Here is a 19,761-nt window from a genome sequence, read left to right as displayed (position 1 = left end):
CACCTAAGGACGATCCTCTACTATTTTGCATACCCGGTAAACGAAGAGTTAGGAAAAAAGTATAAAGTATAAATCTATTTTGTTGATTGGCATCAGACACGTCTGTCTGTCCGTCTGTCTTGTGGAGCAACTAGATCTCAAAGACCATAAGAGCTCCAGCAACCAGCATCTAGACTCCTGCTTCGATATCAAACACCTCAACAAGTTAGAATTTAAAAGAAACGAGCAAACTCGGAACCAAAGAGAACACTTACACTTGTATCTCCACGAGTGCCCAAGCCGGATCAGAGCGGATAATTATTATTATAGTCAGAATCGAAAGATTTAACTGCAATTGTCAGACACCCTCCTCCACGCGCTTACTCGCTCTCACACACCGCCCTGTGCCTCGCGAAAAAGAGTGAGATGGCACTGCTCAAGCAGGAATGGTTCGCAATTAACTTTAAATGTAAGAACCAATTTCAGTCAAATGTTGGAAATTCAATTCGTTGATTTTGAGAGCCTAAATCGAATCATGAGACTCTCAGGTCTCTCTGGTCTATCCCAATGTCATAATTTAATTCATGTACCTAATGGAACCCACAATCCTATTTTTTTGGCTTTTTGCTTTTATCTCTCTCTCTCTCTCTGGTTAATGCCGTTCTGTTCTCCCCTTTTGGTGTTTTGTTTTCTGTACAAATAAATCACAATTTGAGGTGCGATTTTTTTGTTTTCTTTATTATTTTATATTTGAATTGTTATTGTTAATTTCTATGGTGTTTTTTTTTTTTAATATTCTGTTCTTTGATCTTTCTCTTACGTCTCTCTAGCTCTTACGCTTACGTTCTCTCTCTCTCCTTCAATCATATCCTTTCGCATTGATGTTAGTAGTTTTTTGCGTGTGTGTTGTTTTTGTTTAATTTTATTAAATTTTTTAACACTACAAGTAATTTGTTTAAAAGGCCAAAGAACAAATATGGTTTTGTTACTCTACGACATAGCTTCTTTTCCTTACTCTCATGCTCTGTGTGTGCTCCTTACTCTTTCTCTCTCTCCTTCGCTCCTTACCTCTTCCTCCGTTATCTTTTGTCTAACTCTCAGTTAAATGATGAGCTTTCTCTCTCTCTGGCTCGTGTCTCATTCATTCTATTCTCTGTGTGTTTACATCTTACTTAACTCCATACAATTTTTGTGGTTGCCTGTAATTCAGTTGTGTTTTTTTTTAGTTTCCATTTTTGAAACGTACTGTATTTTGTTTTTTCTTATGTTTTTGAATATATTTTTAGTTTTTTGTGGATTTTTATACATCGATAAGTTTTTGTTTTTTCCCATTTTTTTCATTGTTTTTGTTTTATTTTATATATTTTTTTCGTTTTTGTTAATAATATTTTTTTGCATACAGCTATGCATAAGGGTGTGTGTTGTGTTTGTTTGTGTGTGTGTGTGTATGTGAGGAGGCTGGGAGAATCAACGCTGGGCATTCTCTTTCCATTCCTTTTATTGTTCTCCTGCAAAATGCTCTCTTCCAGAGTGCATTTCTCAATTGTTTTATATTTTTTTTTTTTGTTATTTTTTCACTTTAACTTTTCAATAAATACATATCCCACAAATTGTTTGAAAATCATTCTGAAATTCAAAATTTGTGTTGTGTGCAGTTGCCTGTCGCCTGTCCTGCCGCTCAATGGACATTTATGTTTTGTGGTATTTGCTTCTCTGCTTTAGTTTTGTGTGTGTTTTGCTGTCCTCTACTGCTTCATCTGCTTCTGCTTCTGCTTTCGCTTCCTTTCTTTCTTTTGCTGTCGCTGCTGTGTTGCAACTGCTACTCCTCCTGGTGCTGCTTCTGCTTCTGCTGCTGCTGCTTGGACTGCTGCTGGCAGCTGGCGATGTCAATTCAATGAGGGTGTATGCCATGGATCATGCCAATTAATCTCGATATTCGGCCACTTGGTCTGGAGGCATGTCACCATCGGGTTTGAGGCACAAATTGACTTCAGATCCCCCTCCAGTAGAATTGCCGAGCCGCAATAGTAGCGGACCTGTAAAAAGTTAAATTAAATTATTTACTATGAACCTTTACAACGATTTAACGAGAAGGAACATTGTGAGATGCGTTTATACGCGGCACAACTTTTGCAGGCGACCCACAACGTTCCTTCTCGTTTGTGTTGGCATCAAACCGACTTTTTCTGAAGGCTTTAGCTTCCAAATTCAATACACAAAAAATGGTTTAAAAATATTTATGGCACCAAATCTATTGGAAAAAGTTGGTTTGATGTTGGGGATTGGTTGCTTGTTTGTTGGGTTTGGCCGTTGACTAGTGTTATGGGAGAGGTTGATTCATTAGATAAGTTTATACCGACCTTGTTGTTGTCATTGGAACCTGGTATGCCATTGTAGTGCATTAGCTCAAAGGTATCGGGTGCGGAATGTCGCTCGCATGGAAAGAATTCCTCCATGAATGCATTCAGCAATATGATGCCCAAGTTCTCTGGATCCAAACGTTTCATCATGAGATTAACACTGTATGATGGTGGGTCAGGGGAGGGAGGGGAGACACACACACACATAAAAATGATAAATGAGAAACAATTGCATGAGGGAGAGCATTCGGATATTAATACTTACTATCCCTGTTCACTGACAAGGTTCAATTGGGCCAATACCTCCCGTAGCAGAGATGAGGCAATAAAGTTATTACCCTCCGGATCATAGGACTTGAATACGCGACGACCATGCTCTGAGGGTGTCTCCGGCGAGACGAGCTTCTTCTCATGGCTAAAAAGCACTGCGGAAAGAGAACATAATGGACATTAGGCACAGTTTCAATTGTCAGGGAAGAGTTCTCTTCTTCGTACCAGTTAAATGCGTGTCTGACCCCATCACCCAGACGGGATATCTGGGATTCTTGTAGAACGAACCCACTGTGCAGTAGCGCATCTGTTCCATTGTTGTTATGTATCCAATGTCGCTCTGTTCGCAAATGCCTCTCAATTTGAGGCCGCCAACATCCTGTTCATGGTCCCACACATAGCCAACGGCACGACCCGTGAGCATTAGATTTATCATGGACTGGCCGCCATAGCCAAAGGTTCTGTGTATGATCGGCTCCGAGGTGTCCGATATGTCGGCGGCCACCAGCTCAATGCCCTTGGTAAGGAAAACCGAATACATGAAGAGCATTACGCCATAGGTGTCCGTCAGTTGGTTGTAGTGATCACCGAAGTATCGCGCCACTGTGGGACCATCGAGGAAATGCAGCGTATAGAGACGCGCATGGAACTCCTCGGGGGTCAGATCACGATCCGGGTGATGCTCAGACGAGTCCTGTCCACCTTTATTGTCTTTCCCTGTTAGATGATCCACCGTTTCGGGTGTTGCCTCTTCGGCCTCCTCATCCACTTCATTCGCATTGGGTCCGGCTCCGGTTCCTGCTCCAACTGCAGCTGCTGCTGCTGCTGCTGTTCCCGATGTGGTGGCTCTCTCTTTGGTTGCCTGGTTGTCGCTGCTGATGCGATGTCGATGCAGCTGGACAAGACGATAGCGTGGAGCACGGCAATTCCGTAAAATATTGCACAGGGCCTGTATGAGCAGACGCTTGCACTCTGCCGGAGTTATCTTTGGAAGAGATTAATGAACGTACAGATGCATGGATGGGATAAGCGTTGGATAAGAGCATTTTTCAATTACCTCCGACAATCGAAACTCGTGGGTATCCATGGTAATTATCTTAAGCAAATACGCCTGAACTGGCGCTATCACAGCACAAGGGCCGCCCTGTTTTTGCACCAATGCCGACGGCTCATAATCACTAAACTCAAATCCTAAAACAAAAGCAAAAAACAAAACAAATTAAATCGTAAGGAAAAGGGCGCGAAAAATAATTTGGGTTTTTTTTTTCTTTTTGTATTTGCTTCTTGCATGTGTTGGGCGTTGAGTTGTGTGCAGTGGGGTGTTTTATTTTTTATTTTTGGTTCGGTTTGGGTGATGGGGGTTGGTGGGTGGTGCATGATTACCTTGAGACCAACGCTTGAATACATCTTCGCGCACATTATCGCCCCACAACAACTGCTTTATCTCGCGCAGTTCGCGCATATCATTTGCATTCAACTGCGGCATCGGCGGCAACTGCTGCTGCTGCTGCTGTTGTGGTTTTTGTTTTGGGGTCTGCGGCCCGCCGTCAGGAGTGGACGACGCCTGCTGCTGCTGCTGCTGCTGATGATGGGCGGCCGATGTTGTGGGCGGCCCAGCACTTGTAGTGGGACGTTGTTCCTGCTGCTGCTGTCCAGCAGCAGTTGCAGTGTCGTTCGGCTCCAAGGCTGCCGAGGCCAACGTCATCGATGTTGACGCTGATGCAGTTTTTTGCGAGGCAGATTTCTCGCTGGGTTCCCCTACGGTTTCCTCGTTCATGACGTTTTTCTGTTTTGTGTGGATTGTGTGTGATGCTGTTACTGCGCTTCTGCTGCTGCTGCTTGGGGCCTGTCGACGGTTTTGAAAGGGTTAACACACACACACACGAAAATGGTTTTCGTATGTATCGAAATGCAGTTAATGCCACTATTTTGTTGGCATTTCTGCCTTTTTATTTTCGTTTTTCCTCTTTGGGCCGTGTGGGCTGCAAATGCAACAGTGTAGGGGCAGTGTGCCCAGAAACCAAAACTGTGGAAAGACCACGCCGAGTTTAATGAAAAATACTTTTGCCAAGTCCCAAAAATACTCACTTTAAATCAAATGAACTTAATAAAATGATAATGTGGATATAGAACCACGAAGATGCTTTATTTAAAAAGATTGGAAATGGGAATGGTTAAAAATTATGATTTGATAATTAGCATAAACTTTATCGGCCTCGCATACCCACAAGTATTTCCGTTCAGGGTGGACCAAAAATACCAGTTTTCAAATGCTGCAGCCCTGGCCATTACAGTTTTTCGTATTTTGTATTTAAATCGCTGTTTAGTTTATTTAATTTGTTTATTTCATGAATGGCAAACTGATTAAGCCCAAGCCACCTGGTGGCCACAGCACGGATGCCCAGAGATTGCCCCCACAGAAGCAGGCCAAGCGGCTGTACCACTGCGGCTACTGTTTGGCCAGTTTTCGATGGTACCCAAAGACCAAGCAGCACGAGCAGCACTGTGCCGGTCGTGTGTGGCGCCTCCACATCTGCAAGCATTGCCTGACCCTCTTCGGGGATGAGAAGGTCCTGGAGCGGCATCTGGCGCGGAAGCATGCCGACGGCCGGTTCCTGTGCCTGCAATGCGGCAAGCGGTACTCAACGACGACGTTCCTCTACCGGCACGTGGTGTCCTGGCACGGGGTGCACTCACTCTTCTACTGCGCCATGTGTGCGAATAGCCGCAGCGATGTGAAGACGTTCAGCAGCATGGAGGCGCTCCAGGCACATGCCGAGCTGGCGCACGATCTGGCGCCTAGGAAAACGCACAGCGAGGTGGACGAGACCGAGGAGCTAGAAATGCTGGAGGAGAACATCGATGATATACTGCCGAGTGTCGACTGGGATGACGATGTCACCTTTGGCTGGCCCATGGACCTGGACAAGGAGGCCTGCATAGCCGATCAGAAGCCCAGCGGCTATGTGTGTCCCATCTGTGCCAACGGCTTCCCGGGCAGCATGAGCCTGATCCGCCACCTCGCGGACACACACCAGAAGAGCTCACTCGAGTGCTGCTTCTGTGGCAAGTTGCACACAACACGCGGGGCATTGCGAGGACATCTCGAACGTATGCATGTCCTGATCCGCGGCCATGTGTGCAACATCTGCCAGGCGGACTTCACCACCAACGATCACCTCAAGAAGCATGTGAAGAGCAGGCACGTGAAAGATCGTCCCTATCTGTGCCCCGCCTGCGGCAAGGGTTACAAACAGCTCTCCCACCTCAACGGCCATGCGTGCTCCGCCACCCAGGGAACTGAGCCCCACATTTGCCAGCTGTGCAATTTTTCCTTCCGTCGGATAGTCGATCTGAAGCAGCATGTCATCAAGAAGCACGCATAAAGGTATGTGTATATGTATCCATGGAGGAAGCTTATTTAGGGTTACCATAGATATAATAGATTGCATTGCTTTCGGTCGACAGTCGACGACTCCAATGCTACTGCTCTCTCGTTTGGCCGGGGCCTAAAGCTGCCGCAAACAGATGTTAAGCCACAGCTTCAGTGGAGTAGCCAGAGCATTGATTCGCAGCCTCCGCTCGCGAGAGCCGGTTCACTGATCAAGCCCCAACCCAAGAGAGAGCGAGAGAGAGCGTAACAGCTGCAGTAACAGTAACAGCAGCAGTAACAGTGGGTGAGAATAAGCGCTATGTTGTGGTCGGGGGCGCCTATCGCGGCATTTTTCGAATACACGACAAAAACAAAAAAAAATAAAAACTTGGCCCACACCGATATGACAGTTTTGAACGGAACTTGCTGGCGTCTGGATCGCTTACACCGCCGTCCACCGCTTTTTCATCTCTCCCCTCCGACGTGTCTTCGTTGTCGTAACTATTTATCACAAGTCACAACCAAAAATACGTGTTTGTTTTTTTTTCGAATTTTCTTGGTTGCTTTCGAGTGTGTTCGATTTGTTGTGTTTCAATTGTTTTTCCGCCAGTCTGTTGACAATTTTTTTAGTGCACTTTTTTTTGAGTATTTCTCTTGTGTTTGCAGTAAGTAAAAGCTACTGAAGAATTATTTTCCATACAATTTTAGACAAATATTTCGCTGATCGAATTTTAATAACTTCAAAACATATAAATTATTGTAAATATTAAAAAAGAAATTGTGCATAAACTGTGCAACGTTCAAAAATATTAAAAAAATAATACTAAATGATAATAATTTTGATTAAAACTGCTTTTAAAAATTGAATATAAATATTAAAGAATGTGCCAAAGAAAAAATAATAAAAATTGCATTTAATTTGTAAGGCTTATTTACGATTAGAATTGCGTGATAAAATGTCTGAAGCTTTATGATAAAGTAGCCCGATCTTATAAGTTAAAAGCGTTGCAACAAAAAGAGGATGGAGTGAACATTAAAGCTTAATGTTGCAGTGCCCCAAGCAAGCTAATGACTCCCCAGTGAATGCTTATTTTCATTGCACTTTTTAATCTCGCAGTGCTTTAAAAATGACTTAAAAAAGAAATTAAATTAAGAAGCGTTTTAAATTCAAGTGAGCCAAAACAAATTACCAAAAATATAATTCAACTTAAAACATGGCTTTTAAAAACCACGGCTAATACTTAAACCACCTAAAATGGCACGAAATAATCTTACAAATTGTGACAAAACAGTACACATAATATTGCAAGCGTGTGCCAAAACAACAACTAACGAAAAAGCAAAAAGCAATTCGAATATAATGAATTCAAAATCAAATCCAAGCGACGACCCTCAAGCCGCTGTTAGCATTTAAACTGAAACAACTTTTGTTGTTGGTTTTTCTGCTTTTGCAAATGTTTTCCACATTTATTTTTGTTGTTGTGAGAGCCGAACCGGGCTTTAAAAAAGCTTTTTCATATCACATTTGTTTCTGTGTTTCTGTATTTTGTTTTTTTTTTGCATCTAAAAACAGCTTTTGGCTGGAACGAGAACAGATTCCGTTGTGTTGTGACTTTTAATGAAAAAAATACAACAACTTTAAAAAAGTACCAGCCGTAATTAACTTTATTTGTTATTGTTGCGGCTTTTGTTGTTGTTGATTTGCTGTAGTCTATTTCTGTGAGTGGTGCGGAAAACCCACAATGAAATTTGTTGCGCTTGAGTTGTTCTTCCCAACCGTCAACGCATTTAAAAACCTGGCTTGAATGGAAATCATTTTGAATGTGAATCGAGAATGATCATCGCCTGAATGGTGTGCAAACGAAATCCGACTTAAACAAACGATTTCCATGAATGGTTCACATAAAAAATAGTTGTACTTTAGATTTCATAGATTATTCAGGAATAGTCCCAAAGTAAAATGATTACTAGAAGAGGCAAGGCGAATACTGATCAAGTGCCAGTGCAGATCAATTAATGGCTTGCATGATAAATCGAAAGATGAACACATTAATTGTTAGTTGAAAAGGTGAAGCGAATCGTTAAACAGACACTGTAATCATAATGTGCTTTGTTTGCATAAGTAATCAAAACTATGCGATACCGTTCTCTAATTAAACGATCGAAAAATAAATGAAAATAAACTCCAACGAAGAATGTCTCACATCTAACGTTGAATATCGGTTAATCGTTGTTCACGTTCCAGACAGCACTTTAAGACCCAACTCCCCTTGCCACGATCAGGGAGTGGTGGGAGGGTGCGCATCAAATCCATAATTTATCTTGTGGAACCGTTAACCTCCTGTCCCTCGCTTTTCTGTTGTTTTGTTGTAGCTCACCCCCCCATAGCTCAGCGTCAGAGGAATTATCATTTATTCCTATATTGTAATTGATTTGCCTGCGAGAGCCCTACGCTCCGTATTCCAGAGTGGATCTTGGAACTGAACCTCTCCACTGAGACGGGGTCTGTCTCCTTGTTTACTGCCCTCTGCGTCTCTGCCTCTTCTTATCGTTAATGCCACAGTGCCCGTTCCCTGCGTGTGTGTCCCCGCAAGTGTCTGCCTGCATGTGGAATGTTTTTGTTTGGGGCAATTACAAGTTGGCACTCCTTGGTGTCCCACAGAATGGAGATCGGACCGCCCATGTAGGTACTCGAACTCAAACTCGTACTCATACGCATTCTCAGTGGAAGCTCGCTCAAGAAAATAGCTCCCTTAAGCTTGTCCCTGTTCCCATAACCGTTGGGACACATTTGTTTCTGTTCTTTTTATAAAATATCATTCCCTAAGCACGAATTAAAAAGCGTTCTATTGGCGGGACAGCTCACCGATTGGGAATCTCCCATAAAAACACAAATTTCATAGATCCCATATGCTAATAAGTTTACCCAACGATCAAAGCACTCGCTGTAAATCCTTTTGTTTTCGCGCATTTCTCATCCAATTTCTCGATGTTTCGCACTGCACTCCACTGTCTCCAAATCTCTCTCTCTCGCTCTGCCTCTTTCTACACAAATGTATCTATCGCTCTCCCTTTCGGTGAATACCTGAGCAATGACGCACCACTGGGGCGATGCCTCGAAAAGAAAATAAACGCTAAAACGCCTGCAAAAGCAGCAGCGAAAAGAGCACACACACACACACATTCCAACGAACACAAAACGCATTTAATAATTTAAAAACGTGCTGAATTTTGTAATCAGTGCTTGCAGTCAAAGTCCCCGTCGCTTGCCTTCACTCTCCTCACAACCAAGCTCCACGCTGTCTTTGCACCTTAGTTCCTCTTTCCTTGGATTGATGTTGTCTCTTCTGTTTTTTCAAAGGGTTTCTTGCTCCTTCATCTCCGTCTACACCACTCTGCCACTTCACCCACATTCTACCCATTCTACGCCACTTTGCAAAGCAGAAAATCAACAACTGATAAGAGACGTCAACTCAGGTGTTTCTCAAGATATTGGAATCATATTCGATGGAGTTACAAACACGTCTATTATCAGGACAGATATAAAAAATCATTAAAAATGGTGTGGAGAACAGGAATACAAAGTTTGAAAAATGAATCATCGAGTAAGCCTTTTTTCCATCCCATTCAATCAGTTAAAGTTCTCTCTGGGACATTAAGCCTTTTGATAGGTACTCTAGGTCTTCATTTTAATTTAATCCCTAGTTATTAATGTTTATAGTCATAATCATATTAAATACTTGTGTTAGTGTTTTATTATTTAAACAGCTTTTTCTCGATTCAACAGTTGTTTTAGTATTAAATGTGTTTAGAAACATTTTGTAATCATACGAGGAGTGATATTTTGTGAGCTACTAGAAAAACTAACATGTAGTTATTCGGTGTCTTTCTGGAATTTAATCGTAACGATTGTGATTGAACTTTCGGTCTTACTCACGCAGTTTCACCCCTTTGAAACTTAAACTCCAGAGACAACAGTCAGTATCGCTTCCACCCCATTAATTACCCCGCTTTTCTAAAGAGATCACGAGAAGAGAATCGATACGAAACGAAAATAAATGAGAAAAAGGATTGTCATAGTGAATCACACAGGTGTGCGTGTTCATGAGAGAGTCAGAGAGCAAGACGCTCAAACAAAAGCTACAACAAAAGCAGCAACTGGCAGCAGCTTTGCCATACGGTTCTGCCTGTCAATCGGTGTTTGCTTAACTGTTTCGTTCCCCTCAAGAAAGAAAGGGAGACGTAAAGAGCAGAGGCAAATAAAACAATGGAAACAGCAGCAGCACAGGCTGTGATATCAGTAGAGTGTGTGAGTGTGAATGTGTGTGTTTCTCATGATTGCACAACACAAATAAACAGTTAAGGGCGTAACTCCACCTCCACCCACAGTGCCACCTGTACGAGCAGGTACTCCTAGACCAAGTTGAATTTACCTATAAGTAAGTCAATTCTAAGCAAATACACCTATCCCTAGACCACAACTCCTCGTTCTCTCTCGTGCTCTGTCTCTCCGAAACTCTTGCTAGCACCGTTACCGCTTACTGTTTTTAAAGCTATTTTTAAAACAGCGTGATCTCTCGGCAGCAGCAGCACTGCACTGCGCTTTTGCACTCTCTCGCACTCGCTCTTGTTCTTTGGGTTATTTATCTCCTTTCCTGTGCTGTTGTTTGTGGTCTCTCTTTGAGCTGTACTTGATTTTTCCTTCTACTTGTACCCCGTACTTCGGTGGACAACTGCTACCTTATTTCAAAAAAGGGTATCTAGACGATTTAGTCTGTTTAAACAGATGGGAAAATGATTTGGTAATACAAATTTAAAAGAAATTTAAAAGAACATATTTGATAGATTTGCAAACAGAACTATTACATGTCAACCTAACAAAAATCATACTGATTGGATTACAGTATTACATACTGCCAGAATAATTTGCAACAAATATGTACGATCTACTCCAGCACATAAGTAAATCCGAGTAGCAAGTATCCTCTAGTCCGCATATCGAATATTATTATTGTGATCTTTTTGTTCGCTTCATAGGGGAGCCAATTTGTCTCGCTGGCATTCTGCTACTGCTGCTGCCTACTGTTGCTGTTTTGTTTTGCATTTTTATGAATGAATGGCAAATCACTGCCTCTTTCTATTTTATATGTACATATATGTATATGTACATGTACATACATATGTACGTATGTACGTACGTATGCACATACGTATTTTTGTTAGGCTGATAAACCGCCTTGAGCCAACAAAAACAACACACAAAAAATATCATTATCGGGGGGTACTCGTCGTACGAGAGTTTTATTATGTTATCGACAGCAGAGCTGAAAGGGAAATGCGAACGCGAACTGACCTATAATAAGAATTTTCATATTTGAGCAGCCCACAGAAGACAGAAGAGGAGACTCCAAAGCAGCAGAGGGGAGGTGAGGCCTTCCATTGCAATCGAAGCATAAAGAGGAGGAACAGAGGAGAGCAATAAATGTAAATTAAAATTCCATGAAACGCAAAACGAACGAAATAAAAGAACCGCAGCATTAAATACTCTTGTATATCCGATGGTTCTTGGGAATAAACATACCTATAAAATATGATAGCTTTCTGCTGGAGATCGATACTTGCTATGGGACTAGATACAATTTCATCAAGTTATGAAGAAATATACATATGTACATATATCTATCTGTGTAATCCATCAATCAATATTGTATGGCATATTAAATTCTGTATAAATAATGCTGTAATACCCGCATGAAGAGTAACCGCAATATAACTCAACAGTAGGAGTACGATTACCACGTCTATGCGATGGATTACACATGATTACTCAACAGATTTCCACAGGTGCAACTAACTCTATACAAAAGAAAGGGAATATTTAATTCCAATCACACCTCGGCCTTACCCATGGAGATACCAAAAAGGCAGACAGGAAATCGAATGGGATATTTACTCCCTCCACCTGTAGATTGTTGATTGTATCAAAATCCTGTTTGCTTCAAGTTTTTTTCTGTTTTACGAGTCAAGAAAAGGCTGTGCTGTGTAATTAAGTAAGCAAAGAAACAAAAGTCTTGCACCGCTAAACAAACGTGGTTCATTCATGGCCAAAATGCGTTGCACTGTTCCACCAATGGTGTGATGTACATATAAATAACTGTTGAATAGGCATATTGGTTTTGGTGGTTAGAGTATTAGGACCAGGAACAGGGAATCAACGTGCCAGGTGACGCATGTGCACTTCGGCGGCTATAAGGCCATAAGTAGAGCTGTAAATAGTTTCCAACTATAAAACGAAAGCACTCGTAGGATGAGAAGCTACTTCCTTCTGCTGGTAATTTCTCAAGAGGTACACATATGACTAAGAGGTATCCCATTGGTTGATTACCACACACTCTTTTGGTATGAGTATTTCTTTATGGGCCCCCCATTCATTTCTCATGCAATCATGCCGGATGATTGTCTGATTGATATGCCTGACGCATACTCACACTCGTGAAACTGTCTCTGCTTTTTGTTTTTATTTTGTTTGCTTACGATAAGAGTTTTTTTTATATCAATGTCAAGTTAGCCATAAAAAAGGTTTTTTTGTTGGACAACGTCGACAAAAAGCAGATTCAGAAGGTGGCCCCAATTCGAACGGTAAATGTGTATGTCCGCCCACCTGAGGCCCATCCGAAAAAAAATAAAACTAAAGAGTTGACACTGTAAATTAGGCAGCAAGAAGAAATAAAAGTAAATTAACCACCGCACAAATAACATGAGACACATCTCTGGTGACGTCTTCGCGCTCTGTCCAGCCATCCGCATCGGCGCTGTAAATCAGAACATAAATCATGCTGCGCCACAAAGCCACTGACAAATAGCCTGACAAATGAGACAAATACACAGAATATGAGGGATTGTCAGAGATGTGAAGAGTATATATGATAATACATACGTGTAGAAAGCTACAAAAACATTTAAAGAAAATGTGTACTGCCCTGCAGTTTAGGGATACCAGAAAAATTATCCTCGAATATTTGTAATTGACAGTATACATAAAACATAATTAATTCACATACAATCTGAATTCTGTTCTCATATTAACTCCTTTCACCCTCACTCTTATTCCAGCGAAATAACGGAAGCCGCAACAGAAGCTTTAATAGAAGATAGAAGACGTCACAGAAGCAGCAACACCGACTCTCACCCACAGACTTAACAGAGCACCCGCTCTCGCTTGCTCTCCACCCACACTTAGCCATGCCACAAACCAAATATCCGATAACGCACCGCCTACCGCTGCTGCTGCTGATGCTGTTAATCGCCAGAAGTGCCGCTGGCGTCTCTGTTGTCTCCTCGGCCAGTCTGCTGCCCTCGACACGCTTCTTCTATGCTGCGGCGGCGGCCCCCGCCTCGTCAGATGCCACTTCACAGACAAAAGTGCGTCTGCTGCGGCAGGCAAATGTTGCAGCCGGGACAGGGGCAGCAGAAACAGCGCCAGTGCCTGAGGATGAGGGAAGCTGTTGCCAGGGAGCAGCCGCAGCTGCAGGAACACCTGTAACGGTGAGTGGCTTAACGGAGATGCGAAGGGGGGATATCTTAACAGCTGTACGAGGCGAAACCAGAAGGAATAATGCTTGTAGCGGTGTATTGGATGTGATGGGCAGGGAAATTATCTCAGTGAGCGGCAATGGATAAGACTAGTGGATGGTGGCGCCTATATACATACATATATTAACAGTTGCAAGAGGAGATATTTGAAAATGTATTTAGTGGAAGATATTTGAGCGGAGAATGGAAGGAGCAACAGAATAACTCTCATTTCGAGGGGTGTGGTTGGGGGATGTGCAGTGGCGCCACAACTCTTATGGCGGCGCCACAGTGTCGTCTAGAGACATTGCATATTTGGGTCAGCCTTCAGCGATCATCGCATTTGTTTGCAGTTTGATAAGCCACAACCCCAACTCGGACCCCAATCCAATGCCATCTTACCCCACCCCGCCAACATCATCCATTCCCATGGACAGTGGAGCCGTCGCACAGTGGGGCCTCAGCCGAGAAGAGGTGGCAAAAGTCGAGACAAAAAAAGTCATAGAACATTTTCCAGAGCTTAAACAACTTAAAATTTGAGTTTCTGTCATGAAGATATTTCTTGATTCGTTCAAGCTGAAATGGCTGAAGGCCCCACTGTGCGTAGCCAGTCATCTTCTCAGCCCCTCTCTGCCCCAGAATCTCTAGTTTCTGGCTGTTTTTTCTGGGGTTCTGTTCTGCTTCTACTGCCATTGATAGCGATCGCCTTGATTCCAAAACAAATAATTCGCATTACGTCCCAGCCATACCCATACCCATTCCCACATCGTCTACCCGGAGCTTTTGTTTGCGTCAATTCAAAAATAAACAAACCAGTGCAGGGCTCCATTTTCTCTACTCTCTGCTCTCTCCTACTCCTAATCTGCCTCCTCCCACACCTGCTCTGCACTTCGTTTCGGGTTCGGATGCGGCAGCGGCAGCGGATGTGGATAATGGAACGGGATTTTTGGCTTTGCTGTGTAAACATCTGGTAGGATCAATTTCTGAATACACAAATAACTAGCTGATAGCATAGAAAGTCGCAATTTGTTTCCTGGAAGCCTCTATTATTTATCAGAACATTACTTTTTACGTTTACAAAACGATTCGTAATCGTGGAATTTAATGGGCGTCTTGGTTATGATTCACCACTCGAATTCGATGGCAAAAGATAGCAGAATCGCAAACTGATTTCAAAGAGATTCTTGATTCTCATTGAGATCGATGATAATTTGCAGGGATTACAGGCATAACCCAACGTTATGCTAATGGGAAGTTGGTTCCGATCAATATCTTTTTGCCGAAACGCAACTTCCCATTGAGTTTGGAATTGTTGTGATGTCTATGTGATGTTGGCTTTAATCGTTTCCTCACGAGCATAGTCGTGTCTGTTGCCCTTGAACTTTCTCTGTGCTGCTTCCATAATTAACACAAGAGAGTGAACAAATGGCAAACCGTTCCGGGGCGCTAATGAATCATGGCCAAACGATGAGATCGGAATGGCGCCGACACCGTCAGACGCTACTACTACATTGAAGCTGATGATGCCGTGCCAGTTGGTCAAAGCACCTGGCACGTGGCATTTCCCTCACTTCACCGAAACAGAAGCAAGGGAATGACGCACGACAGCACCAGATATATAAAAAAACACGAATAACTGTTCGAGCTTCACGCTATTTTTTACCTGGAGATAGCAACATTTCCATGCAGTTGTCGTCTGTCATTTGTATGTCGACGTCAATTCAGGGCGAATCGAGAGAGGGAGTGAGAGAGAGGAGAGGCAGCAGCAGCCGATCGCCGAAGCGATCTCTTGTACGTGTTCTCAAAGTTGTTTAATAACACTAATGCCTGTATCTACTATGGGAATAGTTATCCAACGCCATCCAGGGGGAAATACATACATTTCCCCTGCTGAAATAAAATAGCTCAGCATCCCCTGACGCTGCCCGTTTTCATGTAGGATCTGCTGCAGGCCTCCAATGCCTCTTGCCACAGCTACCGCTTCGATATCTACATTGTCGGCCAGCTACAACTGGTTCACATCACTCCCTTGACCATTGTGTACCTGCAACTCGAACTTCATTTTGGATTCTTCTATGAGAAAATTTAGTTTATGCTTTTTAAACGAATTCCGCAGGTCAAGTTGCGGGTAAAGCCAAGGAATATATTGTTTTTGGGGGTGTGCCAGAATACCCAGGGGTTTCACTATTAAAGATTATGTCGGTTCACTTATGGGAAATTGACTTTCCAATGCAATTTGTTAACCAAACCACTGATTTCAATTACTTGTTTCTTCATTAGTTGCCATTGGAACTTGCAACGGACCTGAGCAATATTACCGCAGACTACGATGTCTCTGGCGAAATATCATCCAAGGGTGAGTGGGAATACATTTGAAAGCATCTACAAATTCATTTACGCTGTCTTTTTGTTTGTTCCCGCAGAGAACTTCAAACGCAGCGTTACCCGATGTAAGATCTTCGTTGATTCCTGATCTGTGCAAAAGTCAACAACACCTGTCCTTTAGAGAGAGTTTAAGGTCATAGATGCAGCGCCTTGCTTGTTAGGCTTTTGGTTGATTTCTTTCATTTAAAGTAGAGCGAGGCAGGGTGAAGCGATTGCAACACTTCATATATTTGAAGAACAACATAAAACCCACACGACTGACATAAAACACGAACTTTTCAGCTGGAAAGAGCTTCAGTTGTTGTGTAATTATAACTTGGAATGGAATAACCACAATCCCTTAGTTTGGGTAATATAATCTCGAGCTCTTTCGGTTATTCGTCGCCCTGATTGTAAAGGTTTCCATTGATTTGTGGCATGATATAAGCACTTATTAGATAAGGTAGAAGAATTTAATGTACTTTACAGGGAATGTTGTAGAACCGCAGAAAACAAATCTAAAAATTGATCATTTCGGTCTCTCTCTTGCAGCTACCATACGGAAAGCGACTCCCGCGATCTGCTCGCCTCAGCCCACCATTGTGGAGCTGAAGCCGCCGAGCGATGAGGCGGGTGGCTTCAATGTCTACTATACGCCTGCATGCACGCGCATCAATCGCTGCAATGGCTGCTGCGGCTCCACACTAATCTCCTGCCAGCCCACACAGACGGAGAAGGTGCAGATGCGTGTGGGCAAATTCGAGCGTGGCGTCACCTCCAAGCGGAGCTCGGAAATCATTGTGGTGGAACAGCACTTGGCATGCCGCTGCGATTGCCGCATCAAGGCCGAGGACTGCAATGCGTATCAGCTGTACAGAAGGGAGCTGTGCCGCTGCGAGTGCCAGAATACGGACGCCAGAGACAAGTGCTTGGAGCAGGCAGACACCAAGTACTGGGACGATGCCAATTGCACCTGTGCCTGCCGCTACAACCAGAGCTGCACCACCGGCACTGTTTTCGATGAGACGCAGTGCAAATGCACCGATGTGAGTCTCCGCTGAGTGCCCTGGAGTGCAGGGGATCTTATGGCATAGATCAATTGGTGATAGCTTGGTGTGTGTTTCGGTTGTGGTCATGTCCCAAATTGTCGTCCTCCCAATGCAAAACCACAAACTCTCACAAGTTGTATCCTAAAACAATGTCCAATACAAGTGTGATTCGTTTTTAGTTGTAGTTTAAGTAATTTGTTTTGGTCTTTTGCTGTTTATAACTGTATGTACACATTGTCTTTTTCCTCCATCTATTCTGTTTTCTCTTTATGTTTCGTTTTAGATCCAAAATGTCGAGTATTATTCGTAAAATTCGTTAACACACACACACACACACACACACAAACACAGAAACAAACACACTGTTCCACGGTTCTTTCCATTAATTTGTTGCTGAAGAAAATTGCTAAACATTTTTGAAGAATTTTATAACCACTTTTAAAGAGCAAAAGAAAGAGAACTAAATCTTAACTCTTCTTTGTGATAATTTCCTGCAAAACGTAACTAAAATTCAAAGTCAATGGCACTTTATTCTAAAAATGTAACTTATAGTAGAGCTGTGCTGAGGCAAGACAGAGAGAAAGAGAGATAGAGGGAGTGAGTGGAGAGAGTGGAGTGTGATCCCCAGAAGGTTTCATTGCATTGTGTGAGTACTTCCCTCCTGTTGTGTGTCACCGCCCCCCCACCCCACTGCATGCAGCCATAGCCTAAATCATATAAATACTCTTCCCACAGTTCACAATCAATCATTGCTTCTGTTCCTATCCCTAACTTATGCCTAGAATTAATTTTGTTTTGCTTAGATTACTAATTGAAGTTCATTTTATTTCAAATCCAGCCATCGGCGCCTGTTGATGTGGTGGATCGCAAGCGTTTCATTGTGCAGGCCGTGGAGGTGGAACCCGACAACACCACGCTGTATCATGTGTGAGACTGCAGCGAAGGGGAGGATGTAATGGGACCAGTATGAGGAGCACCAGCTGGGACTACAGCCTAGAGTGGCGAGAGATTGCACTGAGAAACCCACAAATTACACAATGATTGCTTAACTATGCTTAACTGCACACGTACTTTATATTATTTATAGTTATTGATTTAGACTTAGTCTATTACTACACACATTCCATTCCCCCGTTTCCCCCCGTATTCAGTATTCTGTCTGTGCAGCCTAAATATTAATAATATTATTTTTATTTTCGATTTGTTAGCGCACTTCTTAGGCTCCTTTCCATGTTTCCCAATGTTTAAGTTTCAATGTTTCTGCAATAATTCAACAGAAATTTCACTTTTGCCACACATTTTAATTGTGTGTGTACATTTTTTGTTGTTTTCGTATGCACATTTTGTAGCTTTAAGTCCAGCCATTCCAAGAGAACGATGCAAGAGAATATACAAAGATTATTGAAATAATATTTCCATATACATGAACTGTGCATTTTTCTTAAGTGATTGCTTCTTTTTGTTTGGATCAGTCCAAGAACTAAGTACTTCAAAAATATGACAATATTTAAGGGATTGTTTTCCTGGCCCTGGGGGAACCTGAAGGATCGAGGCTCTGCATAATGCTCTGTGCACTGGAAATGCAGGCAACCCTTTTATGTACATATTTGGGGCCAACATTTCGTGTTCTGTGATCTATTTGAGTTGTGTTGACAGGCGCCAAGGCAGGCCACGAGTTATCTGTAGTCATACTGTCATCTGAGCTGTCTTTACTGCATGCTTAATAAAATAAATGAACAAAGCAGTCCTAAACATTAATGTTGTTTGAATAAGTCAGTCAGTCATCGAAATTGCTTAAAATTTTGCGCAAAAAATGAGCGAGAATCAAGAGCGCCCGAAAAAATGTGCGAAACTGGAGAAGGACCAGATGTCAGAGCTTGAGATGATGCTGCAGGAAAAAGTGAACAAGCTCGACTATTGGCTTAACAATTTGGCTTTCTCGTTTCACATGCAAAAAACCGACATCGAAGCCCTTTGTAGACTGGTGGTCCTCATGACGAAGGTTCGCGATGAGTATGAAATCGTCAAGGAAAGCTGCCTGGCGGAGATGCAACGCAAGGGGGAGGAGCAGATCATAAAGCAACTGATCTCTCGCATAGACGGCGCATTGATGCAGATCCGTGTGGCGCAGGACCAATACATGATAATCCAAATGGAATAAAACCAGAACACATTTACTCGACACACTTTGAAGCCCGCAAACACCGCAAATGATTAACACAATTTCATTCAGGCAGTTCCATAATACACATGACAACAAAAATGTACTATACACTTTTTGAACGCATAAACACTATAAATAAAAATCCAAACTAATATGTACTACATAGTTACATATATGTGTCATCTGTTAACTTTCTTTCCACCATTCCTCCTTTGCTTGTTGGGAGCGGAAGCCTTTTCAGTTGAATTTCCTCGCGCCAAGGCTTTGAAAAAACTTCCATTATCGCCCAAAAACATTAAAATTAATAACTATTTGCAAAAAGGTATATCGATATTTCAAGTTCACTGCAAGCGTTAATGCGATTCTCGTTGAGCGCTTTCACATTAAGTTTTCTTTATATTTATCCGACAAAATCCACATTTACATTTTTTTTTTGCTTGGAGTCCTAACCAGCTGTTAATATTAAAAAGACCATCAAAATCGAGGAAAATAATTTAAGATTTACGGTATATTTACAGTATATTTTGAAAATGCAAGGGCATATGTTGGTATATTTCCGAGGGTCTGTCGGTATATCTTATCGATAATTCCGCGGTCACACTGATTGCAAATTGTTGGAAGAAAAATGGA

The 19,761-nt window shown here is 42.5% G+C and overlaps 3 protein-coding genes across 4 annotated transcripts; 2 read left to right on the top strand and 1 right to left on the bottom strand.

Annotated features, from left to right (window-relative positions):
• Positions 1-1,464: 1,464 nt before the first annotated feature.
• On the bottom strand, positions 1,465-4,611 carry LOC117903732 (ubiquitin carboxyl-terminal hydrolase MINDY-3 homolog). Its single transcript, XM_034816086.1, has 6 exons — positions 3,993-4,611; positions 3,667-3,800; positions 2,835-3,594; positions 2,605-2,764; positions 2,340-2,499; positions 1,465-2,015 (listed from the first exon to the last, which is right to left on the bottom strand). Exons 1-6 carry the CDS (start codon positions 4,384-4,386, stop codon positions 1,866-1,868), a joined length of 1,758 nt encoding a protein of 585 aa, XP_034671977.1. The 5' UTR covers positions 4,387-4,611; the 3' UTR covers positions 1,465-1,865.
• A 290-nt stretch (positions 4,612-4,901) lies between these two features.
• On the top strand, positions 4,902-13,232 carry LOC117896650 (myoneurin). Its single transcript, XM_034805100.1, has 2 exons — positions 4,902-5,997; positions 13,096-13,232. The coding sequence occupies exon 1, from the start codon at positions 4,958-4,960 to the stop codon at positions 5,993-5,995; it is 1,038 nt and encodes a 345-aa protein (XP_034660991.1). The 5' UTR covers positions 4,902-4,957; the 3' UTR covers positions 5,996-5,997; positions 13,096-13,232.
• Positions 13,197-18,386, top strand: LOC117896661. 2 transcript variants are annotated; one of them, XR_004649038.1, is made up of 6 exons: positions 13,197-13,527; positions 15,835-15,910; positions 15,978-16,004; positions 16,471-16,964; positions 17,251-17,613; positions 17,806-18,386. XR_004649038.1 is itself a non-coding variant. In XM_034805111.1 (5 exons), the coding sequence occupies exons 1-5, from the start codon at positions 13,225-13,227 to the stop codon at positions 17,896-17,898; spliced, it is 993 nt and encodes a 330-aa protein (XP_034661002.1). In that variant the 5' UTR covers positions 13,197-13,224; the 3' UTR covers positions 17,899-18,382. The 2 variants fall into 2 exon arrangements, 1 of the variants encoding a protein (XP_034661002.1); XM_034805111.1 differs by lacking the exon at positions 17,251-17,613 and having other exon boundaries at positions 17,806-18,382.
• Positions 18,387-19,761: the final 1,375 nt, after the last annotated feature.

This window comes from Drosophila subobscura, chromosome A (genome assembly GCF_008121235.1).
Source record: "Drosophila subobscura isolate 14011-0131.10 chromosome A, UCBerk_Dsub_1.0, whole genome shotgun sequence".
NCBI lineage: Eukaryota > Metazoa > Arthropoda > Insecta > Diptera > Drosophilidae > Drosophila > Drosophila subobscura.
This window is presented reverse-complemented; position numbering and strand designations above follow the sequence as displayed.